The 19,428-nt window shown below is 43.1% G+C and overlaps 1 protein-coding gene across 3 annotated transcripts in view; it reads right to left on the bottom strand.

Annotated features, from left to right (window-relative positions):
• Positions 1-3,500: 3,500 nt before the first annotated feature.
• The window catches only part of TUBGCP2 (tubulin gamma complex component 2), a 91,050-nt gene continuing 75,122 nt past the window's right edge, over positions 3,501-19,428 (bottom strand). For all 3 annotated transcript variants that reach the window (XM_084634492.1, XM_084634491.1, XM_084634490.1), the window contains exons 15-18: positions 17,519-17,662; positions 15,995-16,123; positions 5,747-5,910; positions 3,501-3,878 (exon numbers count right to left, since the gene is read on the bottom strand). In XM_084634492.1, coding sequence (XP_084490618.1) covers positions 3,764-3,878; positions 5,747-5,910; positions 15,995-16,123; positions 17,519-17,662 — 552 coding nt within the window. In that variant the 3' untranslated portion in view covers positions 3,501-3,763. The remainder of the gene's footprint in view (positions 3,879-5,746; positions 5,911-15,994; positions 16,124-17,518; positions 17,663-19,428) is intronic.

Raw genomic sequence — 19,428 nt, 5'->3', positions numbered from 1 at the left:
AGTCTTTAAGAAGAGACTGTATAAGTCTCCCCTTAGGCACTGGCGGTGCGGACCTGCCTGTGGAGTCAGTCAGAAAAGAGGTTTCAGAGTAGCAGCCGTGCTAGTCTGTATTCGCAAAAAGAAAAGGAGTACTTGTGACACCTTAGAGACTAACAAATTTAGTCTCCAACGTGCCACAAGTACTCCTTTTCTTTTTTCAGAAAAGAGGGTGCACTCCAAACTAATTCAGATGCACTCATTACCCATTCAGAGCAAGAAGTTTCCGAAAGCAGATGAAGTGCAGACTCCATAAACAGGTACTTGAGTCTGGCAGTCCTTTTTCGAGCAGGATTTGATCCCTCTACAAAGATGACATTTATCACTTACATGCACCAATCCCAGACACTTGAGGGAGCTGAGGTGTGGGTAGCTTACTGGCATAGACCTGTTATTAGAGCAACAAGTCGTGAAGCCAGGAGAATGAGGCATTAGCCCAGTACCCAACTAAGCATCAGTAACCCTATACTAAAAAATTCTATTCTAAACATTCAACAACTATTTAGGGATGTACCATTCAAGCCTAAAAACTAACACAACAGGTACTATATATACTACAGGAGGAAAGATTTGCGGATACAAAGATCACAACTGCAACAACCAGAAAGGAACTGAGGGGGATTGGGGGTAGCACGGCCCTTTATACCTGCTTCCACTGGCGTGAGGAACCAGAGGGTGCTCACATTGCCTCAACAGGTACTGCTGAGGGAAAAAATCTATGGACAACTGTGCATGAGGTGTACACACCTATATTGGAATGGACATGTTCTATCACTTAAAGAAGAACCTGCACCTACTTTCTATTGGAACATAAAGTTTGGTAGTTCTTCATGAATGCAATTTTTGGTATTTTTCTGCTAGTCAACTGGACAGTACCAAACTGGGCCCTAGAACCATCTCTTACCTGCTATATTGGTGTTTGAACCTGGCAGAGAACTATCCCTACAGCTCTCACTGCTTCCTAAGAAGGAATATCCTGTGAAATTAATGCTTAGTTATTGGCCACATTCAGCTAGTAGCTCATCAACTCTGCCTTCGGATGAGCTTTCACTGTAGCCCACTAGAGCATCCTGGTGAACATGCACGTAGTGAGATTAACTTAGAAACTAAAATGCTAAACTCTACGAGCAGTGCAGTGTCAGCAATCTCAATTCCGTTTTATAGTCTGTGGGTTTGTCAATGGGGGAAATATTTTCGGCCTGAATGGCCAAACACAAGTTCTCTTATTTATCTGGCATCTTATCCCACTTTAATTAAAATGCTTTGGAAGCAGCATAACTACTTTGGAATGAGTTATCTACTCTACACTTCATGTGGAAACATCCTTATTTGTAATTAACTATACCACTTCAGGCCATCCTCTTCCATTCTGCACTGCTTCACATCTGGATTAGCCTGTATTTCCCTTGTGCACCTTCTACTGCTCCAGGGTCATCCTGACTGGATGTCACCTTCCCATTTAAATGTTGGTGTTCAGCCCAAGTGTGCCCCTTCACAATTCAAGTTTGTAGCAAGTTCACATGCACGGAGTCCATTATAGCAGCCATGTGCTATAAGTCCTGTGCTTTCATGTGCTCCTATCTGGAAGTCCTCGATTTCCTTGTCTCCCTGGGGAGATGAGCACATCCAGTCCCATCTTAACAAGAGTCAGTGGAATGTGAAGAGAGATGAGAGGCTATCACTGCAAATGTGGCAGTAGGGGCACTCCCAGGACATGGACTAGTGCCACAACAAAACAAAGGAGCTCCAGCAGAATTACAAAAACAACAGCTTCAGTAACGCTCCCAGTACATGCACTAGGAGGAGCTGGACTGCAGTTTTGCCAGGGAGGCCACAATGAAACGGATATTCCTGCGCCATCAGAAGGCACCCAGCTGACCACAGGCGTCAGCAAGGAGATATCCTCAAACAACCAAGGTCTCTGGCATGTCCAACCCTGAGCCACAGACCCAGGCAGATACATTGCCAGAGATGGTCCCCAAGACCCAGCTGAAGAACCAGCCTGACAGCACTGCAGAGGGGACCTTTTCCTGTAAGTACTGTGTGTTGTATTGCAATAAACTGCCCTGATACTGACTGCATAGGGGGATTTAAACAACTTTGTTCTGGATAATAGCTGGGTGCCACCATGTGGGGTGGATATTACTATGAGAGAGGCCAGACATGTCTGCCTCTGTACAGCACCCTTAACTCTCCATCAGCTTGGCTTTTATTATCCTCCCCTTCCCACTAGCATGCTCAAAAAGGCATCCGTGCTAGAAAGTGTATGGTCAAAAGTGGTCAAAAGTTTAATGCATGTGATGAGAGGAGAAGTGGAAAGAAAAGACACTCCTTTCCTGATCTGGTGATGGAAGTGATGGTTCCTATAAGCCTAAGGCTGCAGTCAGAGCCATCAACTATTCAACTAATGAACCTATTGTGAGGAAAAACAGCCTCCCCTTGTTAGGCCATCCCAGAAAAATAGAATGCCCTAAAGGCCACCATATCTGGGTTCTACGGAAATGGGAATATGTAGCCAGAACCAAAACCATATAGGGTTCTACAGGTCAAATCCAACACCCTGAGTTACACCTGAAAAACAACTACAGTGCAAACCCACAGAGCATAAGGGCTCTTTAAGCACTGCAGGCAGCCTTGTGTTTGCCATGCATAGGCAGCTGCCTGCACATGGCATACACAAACACTCCTGAGGAGCAGCCTTATGTGGAGTACATGCCCATAGTCTCTTGCAGAGCTGACAACGGCCTAGATAACTGGAGCCCCTCAATGTGCAATCCTGAGTAGTAGGGGATGGAGATGATGAGCTCTGCCATTTCTCTGGGTCTCTCCTCCCAACCTAGCAACATTACTTACTTGAATAATGAGTGGGTTGAGCCTCAGACAGATGTTCTGATTCCATTAGACCTGGGAACAATATTTCAGATGAACCTCTCCCAACTTTCCCACCCAATGAAAAATGAGGATTCATGTCAACCAAAACATTTGCAAACTTACATGGAATTCACTGAACTATTTTGGTCAAAAATTCAAAATGACCTTTTGTTTTGAATTTTACTTCAATTTCATTTAAAAAGTTTGAACTAAAAAATGGAACAAAAAGTTTAGTTTAATCCAAAAGAAAAAAATTTCAGTTTGCCAAAAACCAAAAATTTGTTTCAGGTCATCTGAAAGTGAATTTCTCTTTCCATTTATCAGTTTGGACAGTGAACTGAAAGTCTGTTATTTGCATAGCTCTGGCATCTATGCTACAATCGCAGACAGACACTGAAAAAGGGCCTGGATCCAAACCTAAGTCAATGGAGGGACTCCACTGGGCTTCAGCGAGCTTTCTTCAAGCCCTAAGTCACAACACGTAACTACCTTACATCTCTATCTGTGAATTAGCAGAACTACATAAGATGACCAAGCTGTAGTCACCCAGAATGACTGAAGTGAGCAGTAAGTTCAGGCCAACAGAGACCAAATAATTCTGATGTTTTATTTCTTTATATATTATACAACACACACAGTTTTAATATTTGGTAAAAAAGTTAACAAAAGTATCTCAGAAGTGACAAAATCCTTTCCACGTTTAGATTTCAGAAGCTCAAACACGATCTTACTAGACGACTGCTGTTTTCCAGCTTTTATGGAGTTTAAAGTGCAAACTACTCACAGATACAACTGGGCAAGAGTACTGCATTCTGGTGTGAAAGGTGCAGCATCTAAAATATGTAACATAAAAGCGTCATTGGGTGGATACAACGACCCTGGGAAGAAGGGGAGCTTCGGAAACTCCTTTCTGACTCCTCTGTGCAGAAATATGCTCCAGCCGCTCTGTGTAGAATCCATTGAAATCCAGCCTAGAGGAAAGCAAACACATGTTCAATAGTCTTCCCACAAATGGCCCAGAAGTGTGAAAACAGAGAGAAGTGGTAACAGGCTTCAAATGCTATTTAAGGGTTTCAAAATTCCATAGTAAAAATGAGAGAAATTCCTGGGCATACACCTAAAATTCACCAGTTACCATAATTACCATTATTTATGATTTACAGTGTATTTATACCTGTGTATTTACAGTGTATTTATACCTTATAGAGGTAAATTCCAGTTATCTAAATGGCTCAGGGGTGGAAGCATATTGGAATTTCAGAAAATCAGAGTTTGCCAAAATTGGAACTTTTGTAAATGAAAGTGTTGATTCTGGGAGACTTTTCCGACATCGTTTACCTGTGTTTAAAACAGAATCATCACAAATATTCCATAAAAGCAAGTTATAAGGCTTTTTGTCTGAAGCTTTCAACGTACTTTACAAAGGAAGACAGGCAGCATTAGCCCCATTTTACAAATGGGGAAACTGAGGCATAGAGGGCTGGCATGATTTGCACTAGGCCAAATAGCAAGTCAGTGTCAAAACTGGGAATAGATCCCAGATCTCCCAACCTTCAGTCTGGACTATGCTGTAAAACTGAATGTTACTAATCCAAGTCTCTACTATTGTTAGGGAAAAATGATTCTGAAACATCAAGCAAAGCAGTGTGTTTTAGGAAGGGTCTCTGAGTAACAAATGGGTATTATAAATTTTGGTTACAAGCTACTACTAGCCATTTAAAATTACTTCTATGAGCAATAAACACACAGTCTCCTGAAGGAAAAAAACAAGACTATACACTTTAAAATAAGGATTCTTGCTTTGTGAATCAAAGCTACAGCCTATGGCTCACTGGGGCTGTGCATCTTACATCTGTCCATCAATTCTGTAACTGCAGCTATTTCAACTTATAAATGTTAATACAAGGAACATTTCCATGCTTTTAAGTCCAAGCTGGTAAGTATCCTAGGCTGTAACTTCACTGCTTTTCCTCCTGTGACACATCAGGTTAGGAATGCCAAGTCTCTCTGCCCCGCTCCATCCTCACTCATCCCCTTAAACCTACAATTGTTTGATGCCTTAGTTGAGAATTTCCAGATATTAACATATTTGGATTTCATTTAATTTTAATCTTCTCTCATTAAAAAATAACCCCAGTCCAGTACTGTACATGGCTTGCCACCAGTGGACATCAACAGCAACAACAGTCGCAGTTCCTCTGGGGAAAAAAATACTGGCAGGAATGCATAGAGTGAGAGGCACTTCTGTTTGATGCACTTCATCCAAGCTCAACTGAGAAGGATTTCCCAGTGCATACCCTGTAGGGATGAGAAACTGGCAGTGCCTCAGCAGGCCCTACACATTTCGCACCATGTTGCAATGTAGCTGCAGAGGGATCTTAAAGACCCAGTGTTACTAATAATACCGGGCACTTTTATAGTAGCTGTTCATGCGTAGATCTGAAAGCATTTCAAAGGCAGCTCTATTATCCCCATCTTGGAGATGGAGAAACTGAGGCATGGAGCGGGTAGGTCAGTTTCTCAAGAAGTATAGTCATTTCAGTGACACAGGACAAGGCTATGACCAAATACAGTGAGACTAGCATCATTTACAAAGTCAGATTTGCAATAGCTTAAAAAAGAACCTCCATTTCCCCAACTTTATTTCTTGCAAAAGTACATTTTAAAAAAGCTACTTGCTGAACTACTGACTAAAGCTTCTTGCTATTCCAGTGTTACACTGATAGAACAGCTGGCTGCCATGATACCACAAAAAAGGAATAAAGAACAAATTTCAGTCTGGTCTAGAGTTGGACTCTTTCCTTCCTGTGCTACTAGGAGACAGTTCCACTCTGCTCACCTGTAGATGATGTTGATCATGCTGTGCTCACAGTCATTGGTGCTATAAACACTCAGCTTATCCAGAAGGTCCAGGAGATGTGTTGAGAAATTGCTGTCAAACTTGTTGATAGTTGCCTCGAAGCCAGATGTTAGTTGGAAGGCGTCTGCATGCTCTGCTAAAAGCTATCAAGAGGAGGCCACAGTAAGTGAGAGTGGTTCTGGGTGGCAACCAGACACACACTGTACAAGTTTCAGAGTAACAGCCGTGTTAGTCTGTATTCGCAAAAAGAAAAGGAGTACACTGTACAAGGACTCTCTCTTTTCTTTTTTCAAACTTCTGTTTCTATGGAAGAATATTGACATAAAATTTCAAAACTGCTCCATCCCAGACACACCTTTTCTCATGCGGCATACAACAGGATGAACAGTTGTGAAATGAATTCTATATACTGCCCCTCAGGTATGCTGTAAGACCCAAGCCTAGAGCATGCTCCCTGGGCAAGGTACTGACACTGAGAAGACATCATGCCCTGGGGGTTTAAAAACCTTGCCCTGCTGGTCTGACACACAATCCAAAGGTATGAAATGGATCCTGTTAGAGTTGTGTAGTAGTATCTTCAGTAGTAGTGTGGCTTTAACTGATCTCTACAGTATTTCATCACAGGCACTATGATCAGAAGCATCCTGTGGGTGGCTTGTTTTCAAATGCTACGTGCTGCTGTACACGAGATAGGTTCATCAGGCAAACAACACAGGCAGGGAATGTCCAGCAGACCACCTTCAAGCATTTACACTGCACTGCTCTTTCGTGGCCCCCTAGTGGCTGTCTGCAGGAATGGTGTGTCAGCCTAGCAGAAGGCAGATTGTGAGCTGCAGGGTGAGAGAAGTTAGCATACATATACACAGAAAGGAAACAAACAAAGTCAGGTGTCCTAATCTCAAAAGAGATGGGCTGGAAATGGTCTAACAGTCTACACACTAACTGGTTCATTTGCCACAAGATACTACTTTGGAGATGTGAAAGAACCCGAGCCACAAAGAACCCATGCGTTAGTGCCCACTGCCCTTGATAAAAACAGTTCAGAACTAAGTAATAAGACCAATGTTTGCTGTAAGCAACATAATTCTGCTGCAGCTGGGTAACAATGTACATGTTTAGCAGGGTCAGCGCTCTCATTAAACCACAGAGGAAGAAGGAAAATGACATGAAAAAATGCTTACTAATCTTTTGTAATTGTTGTTCAAGATGAGTTGCACTTGATCCATTCCACTCTTAGTGCCTGTGTGCCCCATGCACCATTACCAGCAATTTTTCCCTCACTGCTATAAAATGCCTAGCTGACCCTGAGCCCCCCTCAGTTCTTTCTTTCCAGAAATTCCGACATAGAGGGGTAGGAGGGTAGGTCGTGGAATAGACATGTGCAACACATCTCGAAGAACAACAATTACAAAAGGTTCAAAACCGTCTTTTCTTCATCAAGTGCTTGCACATGTGCATTCCACTCTTGGTGACTCCCAAGCAGTAATAAAGCTGGAGGGATCAGAGTTCACATTCATACAGCTTAACCAAATTTGGCATCATCCCTAGAACAACAGGTGATGGTATAATGGGAGAAAGTGCACTGATGACTGGCTTGCTGCTTTACAAATGTCCTAGATAGGGATTTGCACTAAGAACACCGCTAAGGATGCTTGAGATCTTGTGGAATGAGTAGTCAGGTTACTTGGTGGCCAAATGCCTGCCTGTTCATAGCAAGTGTGGATACATGACGTTATCCAAGACAAAATCCTCTGTGAACAGTTGGATGGACTGCTGAAATGGTTCAGTCCTGTCTATGTAAAAGTCTAGAGCTCATGTAACATCCAGTGTGTGTAGTCGTTGATTCCTATTTCTGTGAGGTTTTGGGTATAACACCGGTAAGTAAACTGCTTGATTGCTATAAAAATTTGAAACTGCTTTACAAAGGACACTCAGGGGAGGGTGTAAATATACCTTATCTTTAAAGAAGACCGTATATGGAGGTTCCGAAGTCAAGGCATGGAGTTCCAAGACTCTTCTAGCAGAAGTGATGGCAATTAGAAAAGCCACCTTCTAAGGGAGGTATAGTAAGGAGCACATTGCTAAAAGGTCAAACAGTGGTCCCATAAATTTAGACAAGACCAGGCTCTAGTCCCAAGGGTGGAGGGACAAGCTCTCTTCATTGAGGATACAACTTTTCAAGGCCTTTAAGGAATCGGATTGTCATGTCATTTGAAAAAACAGAACTGTTATCCACACAACGGTGGAAAGCTGATATTGTTGTCAGGTGAACCTTGACAGAGGAAATTGCTAAGCCTTGCTGTTTCAGGTGTATCAGCAAGACTCTGGTTTGGGAAGCCAAGACTAAGAACCGCTTCCATTTTGACAGCTAGGTGGCTTTGGTGGAGGGCTTTCTACTGCTTAGTAAGACTTGGCGAATTTGCTCCAAGCAAGCTTGTTCTCTGGGATTTAGCCATGGAGCTTCCAGGCTGTTAAATGAAGGGAACACAGGTTCGGGGGAGCAGCTGACTGTGGTATTACATAAGAACATAAGAGCAGCCATACTGGTTCAGACCAAAGGTCGATCTAGCCCAGTATCCCGTCTTCCGACAGTGGACAATGCCAGGTACCCCAGAGGGAATGAACAGAATAGGTAATCATCAAGTGATCCATTCCCTGTCGTCCATTCCCAGCTTCTGGCAAACAGAGATTAGGGATACCATCCCTGCCCATCCTGGCTTATAGCCATTGATGGACCTATCCTCCATGAACTTATCTAGTTCTTTTCTGAACTGTATTTTAGTCTTGGCTTTCACAACATCCTCTGGCAAAAAGTTCCGCACACTGACTGTGCATTGTGTGAAAAAATACCTTGTGTGTGTTTAATAGGCAGCAGGTTTAAATTTCATTTGGTGACCCCTAGTTCTTGTGTTATGAGAAGAAATAAATAACACTTCCTTATTTACTTTCTCCACTCCAGTCATGATTTTATAGCCCTCTATCATATCCCCCCTTAGTAGTCTCTTTTCCAAGCTGAAAAGTCCCAGTCGTATTAATCTCTCCTCATACAGAAGCTGTTCCATACCCCTAATAATTTTTGTTGCCCTTTTCTGAACCTTTTCCAATTCCAATACATCCTTTTTGAAATGGGGTAACCACCTCTGCACGCAGTATTCAAGATGTGGGCGTACCATGGATTTATATAGAAGCAATATGATATTTTCTGTCTTATTACCTATCCCTTTCTTAATTATGCCCAATATTCTATTCGCTTTTTTGACTGCCGCTACACATTGAGTGGATGTATTTAGAGAACTATAAACCATGATACCAAGATCTCTTTCTTGAGTGGTAACAGCTAATTTAGACCCCATATTTTATATGTATAATTGGGATTGTGTTTTCCAATGTGCATTACTTTGTATTTATCAACATTGAATTTCATCTGCCATTTTGTTGTCCAGTCACCCAGTTTTGAGAGATCCTTTTGTAGCTCTTCACAGTCTGCCTGGGATTTATATATCTTGAGTAGTTTTGTATCATCTGCAAATTTTGTCACTTCACTGTTTACCCCTTTTTCCAGATCATTTATGAATATGTTGAATAGGACTGGTCCCAGTACAGACCCCTGGGGACAACACTATTTGCCTCTCTCCATTCTGAAAACTGACCATTTATTTCTAATGACCTTTTGTTTCCTATCTTTTGTTTCCTATCTATTTCTAATGACCTTTTGTTTCCTATCTTTTAACCAGCTACCAATTCACGAGAGGACCTTCCCTCTTATCCCATGACAGCTTACTTTGCTTAAGAGCTTTTGGCGAGGGACCTTGTCATCTTTGGAGCCCTTTTTAAGAATTGGAGTCATATTAGCTATCCTCCAGTCATTTGGTACAGAAGCTGATTTAAATGATAGGTTACAGACTATAGTTAGTAGTTCTGCAATTTCACATCTGAGTTCCTTCAGAACTCTTGGGCGAATACCATATGGTCCTGCTGACTTATTACTGTTTAGTTTATCAATTTGTTCCAAAACCTCCTCTAATGACACCTCAATCTGGGCAGTTCCTCAGATTTGTCACCTAAAAAGAATGGCTCAGGTTTGGGAATCTCCCTCACATCTTCAGACGTGAAGACCGATGCAAAGAATTCATTTAGTTTCTCCGCAATGGCCTTCTTGTCCTTGAGTGCACCTTTAGCATCTTGATCGTCCAATGGCCCCACTAGTTGTTTAGCAGGCTTCCTGCTTCTGATGTACTTACAATTTTTTTTTATTATTTTTTGAGTCTTTGGCTAGCTGTTCTTCAAGTTCTTTTTCAGCTTCCTAATTATATTTTTACACTTGATTTGCCGGAATTTATGCTCCTTTCTATTTTCCTCACTAGGATATAACTTCCATTTTTTAAAGGATGCCTTTTTGCCTCTCACTGTTTCTTTTACTTAGTTGTTTAGCCATGATGGCACTTTTTTGGTTCTCTTACAGTTTTTTAATTTGGTGTATACATTTAAGTTGAGCCTCTATTATGGTGTTTTTAAAAAGTTTCCATGCAGCTTGCAGGGATTTCACTTTTGGTGCTGTACCTTTTAATTTCTGTTTACCTAACTTCCTTATTTTTGTGTAGTCCCCTTTTCTGAAATTAAATGCTACAGTGTTGGGCTGCTGTGGTGTTTTCCCCGCCATAAGGATGTTAAATTTAATTATATTATGGTCACTATTACCAAGCGGTTCAGGATCAGATCCTGTGCTCCACTTAGGACTAAATCAAGAATTGCCTCTCCTCTTGTGGGATTCCAGGACTGGCTGCTCTTAGAAGCAGTTATTTAAGGTGTCAAGAAACTTTATCCCTGCATCCCTTCCTGAGGTGACATGTACCCAGTCAATATGGGGATAGTTGAAATACCTAGTTATTAAGTTTTTTATTTTAATAGCCTCTCTAATCCCCCGGAGCATTTCACAGTCACTATCACCATCCTGGTCAGGTGGTTGACAATATATCCCTGCTGTTATATTCTTATTATTAGAGCATGGAATTACTATCCACAGAGGTTCTATGGTACAGTTTGGTTCATTTAAGATTTTTTCTTCATTTGATTCTACGCTTTCTTTCACATATAGTGCCAGTCCCCCACCAGCATGACCTGTTCTGTCCTTCTGATATATTTTGTACCCGGATATTATTGTGTCCCATTGATTATCCTCATTCCAACAAGTTTCTGTGATGCCTATTATATCAATATCCTCATTTAATATAAGGCAGTTCAGTAAACGCATCTTATTATTTAGACTTCTAGCATTTGTATATAAGCACTTTAAGAACTTATCACTTTTTAGCTGTCTGCCATTATATGATATAATTGAATGGCACTTTTTTCATTTGACTGTTTCTCATCAGATCCTACCTGTATTTTATCATCTTCCATCCTCTCCTCCTTACTAGGACATAGAGAATCTCCATTAATAGATCCTCCCCTAAGGGATGTCTCTGTCCGAATCACGTGCTCCTCTGCACCTGTAGGCTTTCCCCCAGCCCTTTGTTTAAAAACTGCTCTACGATCTTTTTAATTTTAAGTGCCAGCAATCTGATTCCATTTTGCTTTAGGTGGAGCACATCCTTCCTGTATAGGCTCCCACTTTCCCCAAAGTTTCCCCAGTCCCTAATAAACCTAAACCCCTACTCCCTACACCATCGTCTCATCCATGCATTGAGGCCCTGCAGTTCTGCCTGTCTAACTGGACCTGCGTGTGGAACTGGAAGCATTTCAGAAAATGCTATCATAAAGGTCCTGGACTTCAATCTCTTACCTAGCAGCCTAAATTTGGCCTCCAGGACCTCTCTCATATCCTTCCCTATGTTACTGGTACCTACACGTACCACAACCACTGGCTCCTCCCCAGCACTCAACCTAAGTCTATCTAGATGTCTCAAGAGATCCGCAACCTTTGCACCAGGTAGGCAAGTAACCATGCGGTTCTCCCGGTTATCGCAAACCCAGCCAACTATGTTTCTAATGATCGAATCACCCAATACCCGTTTCTTCCTATAACTGGAGTTCCTCCCCGCACTCCCCAGAGAGGTATCCTCAGTGCGAGAGGATACCACATCTGGAAGGAGGGTCCCAACTATGGGATCATTTCCCTCTGCTCCAGTTAGATGTTCTCCTTCCCTGAGACTTTCATCCTCCTCAACAGCATAGAGGCTGTCAGACTGGGGGTGGGACTATTCTACTGTGTCTCATTTATGTACCTCTCTGTCTCCCTTAGCTCTTCCAGATCAGAGACTCTGAGCTCCAAAGCCCGTACACAGTCTCTGAGAGCCAGGAGCTCCTTGCACCAAATGCACACACATGCCACCTGCCCATTGGGCAGGTAACCATACATGCTGTATTGGGTGCAATAAACTGGATAGCCCCCCTCTGTTGCTGGATGTCTGCCTGCATTATTTTTTTATTTATTATCTATTTGAGTGATCAAATCCAGGTGCAACAGAAGTAAGATTGGAGTCACCACTAAGAGATCAAGTCGAGTGGAGAACCAGTATTGGTGTGGGCACACCAATTGGAATTGGGGGTAAAGCATAATAAAGCTTTACCGTCCAGGGTGGCAGGAAGGCGTCTGCAATGGAACCCAGACTGCAGCCTTGACAGCAGAAGAATTGATGACATTTTCTATTGTACTTGTTCTCATATAGGTCTGCCTGGGAAGTCCCCCACTGCTTGAATATGCCTCTGGCTACATCCAGGTGAACAGACCACTCGTGATGACTAAAGAAAGACCTGCTCAAGTGATCTGTTATCTCGTTCTGCACCCCTGGAAGGTAAGAGGAGTCGAGGTAGACTGAATGGGCTATACAAAATTCCCATAGATGAACTGCTTCCTGAAAAAGGAAGGATGAGCGAGCTCCTCCCTTCCTGTTGAGGTAAAACATGGCTGCGGTGTTGTCTGTCAGAACAAATAGGTTTCTCCTTCTGATATGAGGCAGGGATGACTGACAGGCAAGACTAACCACTCTGAGCTCTCTAATGTTGATATGAAGAGAGATCTTTGTAAATGACCAAAGACCTTGAGTTCTGAGGGGCCCCAAGTGAGCTCCCCATCCTAGCACTAACGTGTCTGAGACCAGAGTCATTGACGGTCGAGAAGGGATGAAGGGAACATCCACACAAGCGTTGAGAGGATCCAACGACCAATTCAGAGAAACAAAGAACCCGGGAAGGAACTGTGAATACAATGTCCACAGGAAGATGGCTTGGCAAGTACCCTGAGACCATCCAAGTCTGGAAGAGTATGAGATACAGACTCACATGTTGTACCACTTGTGGGCACAAGACCATGCGGCTCAGGAGCCTTATACAGTTTTGGGCTGTTATGATTGGATGACATTTGAGGTGTGTAACCAGGGATTGGACCAACTGGAATTGTAACTTGGGGGAAGGGGGGTAACACCCTTGCCTGGATAGAGTCTAACACACACCAATAAACTCTATCCTCTGTACCAGACAAAGTATAGATTTGTCTGCATTGATCAATAGGCTTAAGGCCTTGAATGTTGACTGGATGAGTCAAACACTGGACACAACCAGAGCCCTGGCCCAGCCCTTGACTAGTCAGTCATTCAGATATGGGTAGGCCTGAACTCCTAATCTCCTCAGGAACACTACCACTACAGCCATACATTTTGTGAATACCCGAGAAACTGCAGACAGGCCAAATGGAAGCACCGTGAACTGGTAATGTGACTGCTTCACTACAAACCTGAGGAACCTTCTGTGCCCACAGTATATTGAGGCATAGAAGGAGGCATCTCTTAAATCAAGGGTGGCGTACCAGTCCCTGGGATCCAGAGAAGGAATAATTGATGCCAGGAGGACCATGCAGAACTTTATATTTTTGAGATAGTTGTTAAGTTGATGCAGGTCTAAAATAGATCCGAGACCTCCCTTGGCTGTCAGGATTAGGAAATAACGGGAGTAGAAACCCTTCCAGGCTGTGGGGGGAATCTTTTACTACCTCTATCTGTATGCCCAGATTTAAGGCTACTCCCTTTAACAACTCTAGGTGAGCTTTATAGTCATCTGGGGGAGGTGAGATGCCCTTGACTGAGACTGCCTTGTCAGGAAAGGAGGACAAGGAGGCCTGCACTGGCTGTGGATGCTCTTCCTTCCCTTCTTTATCTATGGGGTCCTGTTGAACCTGGTTTTGGAATCTGGTTTGAAACTGGGAAGAGTAGGACCCAATCTCCGACTCAAAAGAGGACAATTCTCATTCTGGTGGTCACAGGAGTGCAGCTCCTGACTGTGCTGGCGATCAGTGCCAAGGTGGAGAGGTCTGCAGCAAGGCCAGCATCATGAGTTTCCCCTTTGATGATGCTGAAGGGCAAGCTGTCATGGGTACAGGAGACTGGTCCAGTACCATGCGTTGTAATGATCCAACCAGTTCACCCGTGTTCGCCAGCACTGAAAGTGACGACTCTTGTACTGCGAGCAACACCAGTACTGACAGCAAGAGGAGATCACTAGCAGCTGCAAACACCTCTGGCAATGTTGGTATTGAGAGTGTTGGTATCGGTGCAGTGCTGCAGATATGGGAGTCTCTTCTGGCTCCAGACTTGACAGTACCTGCATAGGTGCCGGCTTCCATGGTACCAAGGCAGAGGAGCACTTGGGTTTAGAGTGCAATTTACTCTGATCCCCATACCTGGCAGACTTCATGTAGATTGCCCCCTTTCAGCAGTCTGCTTTTTATGCCTCTTCCTAGGCACTAGGATTGGTACCAGGACTCTGACATGATAGGATGCCAAAGCAGTCGGTGCTGATTCTGTCTGTCTGGCTCAGATGGAGGTCTTGGTGCCTTCTCCATGAGCAGAAACTTTAGCTGGGCTTCCTGATCTTTATTTGTGTGAGGCTTAAAGCCCTTGCAAATTTGGCAAAGGTCCCAGTATGAGCTTCCCCAAGGCACTTCAAGCAACTAACTTGTGGGTTGCTCATGGGCATAGACTTATTATAGGAAACACAGGGTTTGAAGCACAGTGACCAAGGCATCTCTTGGCACCAGGGATTGATGGAAAAGCAAATAAACAGAAAATCTAACTGTAATTTTACTACTAGTGACTAATTATTCACAATACATAAAGAACAAAATCAACTGTGAGAACTTGCAAATGCAAGAAGAATAGTTCCAGAGACGATCATGGTTGGCAAAAAGAAGCTGAGGGGGCACAGGGTTGGCTAGGAGCTTTTTACCAAAGCTAGTGGCACTTGGCAGCAGAGGGTGCTCAAGCCACCCCAACGAATACCACTGAGGGAAAAATTTCTGGCAACTTTGAACTGTGCACATACACACCAAGAGTGGAATGCATTGTGCAAGCAGTCAAAGAACACTTGTGGTGAAATGAGAAGGTAGGCATTAGTGGAAATGTGCTGTTCTGAGGTATTCGTGGATTTGTAACACTGAGTCTGTAAGCATTCTGTATCTCAGCAAGGATCTGTGCTGAACAGCTGCTGTGTGGAAGTGTCCCTTACTCAGCAGGCCTGCTCCATGTGTGTAGGGAGAGGTAGATCTGCTAAATTTAGTGACCAAAGTAAGCATTCACTGCTTTTTATCCCTGTTGACAGGGCTGGCTCTGTAGGGGTAAGACTGACAGAAAGCTGGATTCTGTTCCTTTCCTCTAGCATCAGAATTGTGTATTAAGTTCCAGTCAGTTACACTATGCAAACCCACTGAAGAGAACAGAGCTGCATGGCTGTCACTGGAAGCTTGCAGAACCTTTATGCATGATGAGCATCCCTGAGAAGAAAAAAGCTCAGCCTGACTGTCAGAGCCTTGGCTGAGCTTGTAGTGCTAGCAGTTAGAAAAATATTTTTTTTTCTCTTGTAACCTGAGCACATTTGATCTGAATTCACTAAAGGCATGTGTAAGGGCATAACAGACATGGAACCTTGAGGGGCCATTTCTCAGAATGAAGTCGCTCTTTGAGGAATGTTTTGAGTGTATTTATTTACATGAGCTTTTAAGTTCACACTTAAAGGAGCCTGGCTGGTTAGTTTAAAGAACACTTATTCCCTCCTTGTTACCAAATGGGAACAGCACACGCTGCTGGCTGGATGATCGTGAAGTACCTCTATGGCTTTTTCAGTGCAATGGAAGAAAGGTAGAAATAAGAGAAACCTGACTTCCAAGGTGCTGTCTGGAAGGAAGAATTAGCCAGTTAAGAACAAGCAAATAAATATTCTTAAAAGTGGGTGCCTTACTTTATTAGTTAGCTGCTTCTTCACAACTTCCTCGGCACGCTCCTGCTCTGTTGGTGGGCCCAACATTGTGCCGTGCTCTAATGTAAGCCGGCCCATTTCATTATTCAGCTTCATGCTTTGGGTAAATCTCTGTGGGAAGAGTAGATGATAAAACATGGTAAACATCAAGCGCCATTTCTATAGTTAAAATGAAGCATAAGAACTGGTTTTAATTCAGGCAGGACTTTAGAGCTTCAATAGTTCACAAAAGCCTTCTTCCATAGCAGCGGGGTACATGGGATCAAATCCTGGTTAAGACAGCGATGAAGTTAGTGTTTCCCATCAGACTGCCTATTTGTGTACGTCGCTAAAACTGGTGCATGAGACACCAGTGCTGGGTCATGATAGGCAGACACAACTGTTTTACAGGTCAGGACTGAGGTGCATTGGGGTGCCCACAATTGGAACAGTAAAGGGTGCTGCAGATCAGTACAGTGGTGCACTGGCAGAGTTTTGGGGAAGAAGACAGAAAGGAAGACTCTGGGGTGCTGAGGGTTAGAGCTGAGATGCAATGACAGATATATACAGAGAACTTGCACAATGCACAACTGAATATTCCTGACTACCGACTCCTGTTCTAACCACTAGGTTAGAAGGCTGGGTTCAAGGAGGAAAGAGATTAGGTCAAGGCTGGGAACAAACAGGTGCAGGAACTATCACAGCTGTGGGCGAATGCTTTGAGCAGCCATTGAATGCTGCTGCTCCTGGGTTTAACAGCCAGTCTGCTGACTCTTCCAACCAATCAGGCATAGATGACAAATCTGAGGAACTGTCGCAGACTGAGGTGTCAGAACACATGAACAAGGGGGTCACCCAATGAAATTGATAGGCATCAGGTTTCAAACAAACAAAAGGAAGTACTTGTTCACACAGTGTACAGTCCACCAGTGGAACTCGCAGCCACGGAATGATGTGACGATCGAAAGTAGAAGTGTGTTCAAAAAAGAATTAGGTAAGTTCAAGGAAGATAGGTCCATCAGTGGCTAGTAGCCAAGATGGTCAGGGATGCAATCTCATGCTCTGGATGTCCCTAAGTATCTGACTGCCAGAAAATTGGACTAGATGACAGAGGATGGTTCACTCAGTAATTGCCCTGTTCTGTTCATTTCCTCTGAAGCATCTGGCAGAGGCCACTGGTGGAAGACAGGATATTGTACTGAATGGACCATTGACCTGACTCAGTATGGCCATTTTTATATTCTTTACAAGCACTATGAGTCAATTCTCATTCATACTAAACTATCAGTATTCTTCTAAGAATAACATAAAATCAAACTTTCCCTAGAGTAGGATGTTTCAGTCATCATCTTCTTGCCAAAGCAGCTGCCAGAATAGTAAAAAGAAAGCTAAAGAGGCCAGTGAAAGAAGCAAAGTATTTCAGAGGGAGGAGAGAAGGGCAAGTCAAAAGAAATGGCACTGTGAGAAGAGGGAAGTGGCATTTTGAGCAGCTGCAAACACTCTGCTGCGTGCTGGGAGGCCCCATACCTGCATACAGTTTGTGAACATGACACAAACAGACATCAGCTTGGAAAAGATCTTCAGTAGCTCAGGATTTGTTAGCATGCAGTCCTTTAGACAGTTATCCAGAAAGCTCGTATGGTGGCTCAGGACATCATCAATATTGGAAGCCTGTTATAGGAAAACACAACAATAAACAACACATCAACCAGTTCCTTACACTAACCTGCTACCAGAGATTTAAAATATCGGTTAGTGATGTGAAATAAATTAATGGAAAAAGAAAAAGTAAAATTGCTATGAGATATTGAGAAGATCATAGTGCTTAAAATGTAAAGTTAAACGCAGACAGGAAATACATTATAGGAACAAAATGAGATTGGGAAATGCTAACTGTTTCTGTAGGGTTTTACAAGTTTTTAGTCATCTCAACTGATATGGCAAGTTTACATTCAGATAAAACTCTACACTGACTCAAGATGTGCAGAGATTAAAAACGCAAATTGAGTCATGAGAAGGGTATTATAGCAAACACATCCAAGACATCTGCTCATACTTCTCAGAGCCAACAAGGGTCAAAAGCACAACCTTTCCCAGAACTGGAATGGAATAGGGATAAACCCCGTTCCCTGATGAGTCGGGGACGTTGGTTCTATCTTTCCTTATGCCAAGGGGTTCCTTTTCCATTTCAGAGCTCTTTTTCATGAGAGTGCTTGGTGAAAACAGGGGGAGATTGGCACAATGCAGAACATTAGACTGAAAGGGGCTGCCCTTTCCTGTCATTTCTAAATCTCAGTGATCCTAATTCATGGAATACCAGGTAGGGAAAACCTGGCCCAAACAGTCCCAAGGTATGATTAAGAGCTAGTTCTGTGCTCCAAACCTGTAGTGCAATATATGCCTTATTGAAATCAATGGAAGTTTTGCCCAGATACTTGGGGAGGTCTAAACCCTTGCTGACAATTCCCTTACAAAATTTATATATATGCCTTTAATAGCAAATTAGTGATTAGGATTATTCTGTTTCATAACTGACTGTCATAACAAACAAAAGCAATGTATATGTCACCCAATCTTCCTGACCAACAGTCCAGTCCTCTGGACCCTCAGGGAGGGTCAAGTGAACATACAAAAGAATTCAGAGTGATTATTAGTCATAGTCACAGTCAGAGAGTCAGCAAAAGCTCTGTATCAGTGATTCCTGGGTATGTCTAAAACCTTTGCATCCCAGTACTCTGGGACCATTCTCCCCTCATGCAAAGAGCTGCAATCTTTCTTCTGTTCCTGTTATTTTGTTCTCTTTTGGTAGATGGGATCCAGCCACTGATGGCACCATGTCACATGGTGGTGTAAGCAGGAGCTGGAGCACAGAGAAAAGTGTGGTTCTAAGAGAGAAAAAGCCTTTATTAATAATAGAGATGGGAAGTGATGAAGAAGAGTCAGCACAACTGTGGTGTGGTGAGACCAACAATTTTAGCCCTGTAAATGTCTGCCTGCACAGAAACAGCCTCTGGAGGAATACATTTTGGAACGAAAGACAGCTACTTTTGTGAGTCTCCCACACCCAAAAGTGTGTGTTGCAAACTCTTCTGCAGGAGTTAACTACTCTCCTAGCAAGTGCTGGTGCACAAAGACATACAAAAAAAAAAATCAAACTAGCATTGTAAACTTCAACCACTGGAACAGTCACACGCCAAGGGACAACATTGCTAGGGAGAGTTACTCCAATCTAGACTTCTAAGAAGGCAATAAAATAATGGGGAGTAAGACAAGTGTACGTCTGGAAAACTCTTGTCTGGATCCCCTTAGCTGCTCCTCCTTAAATTTCTTTCTTTTCTAGGCAGAAGCACTGTCAGGCTTCTGATGTTATCACCACAGGAACAGCACTTAAAGAATTCCCAACAATCTCTTCTGGAGCAGTAAGTGTGGGGAACACA

The sequence above is a fragment of the Lepidochelys olivacea genome (assembly GCF_965140295.1).
Source record: "Lepidochelys olivacea isolate rLepOli2 genome assembly, chromosome: 7".
NCBI lineage: Eukaryota > Metazoa > Chordata > Testudines > Cheloniidae > Lepidochelys > Lepidochelys olivacea.
This window is presented reverse-complemented; position numbering and strand designations above follow the sequence as displayed.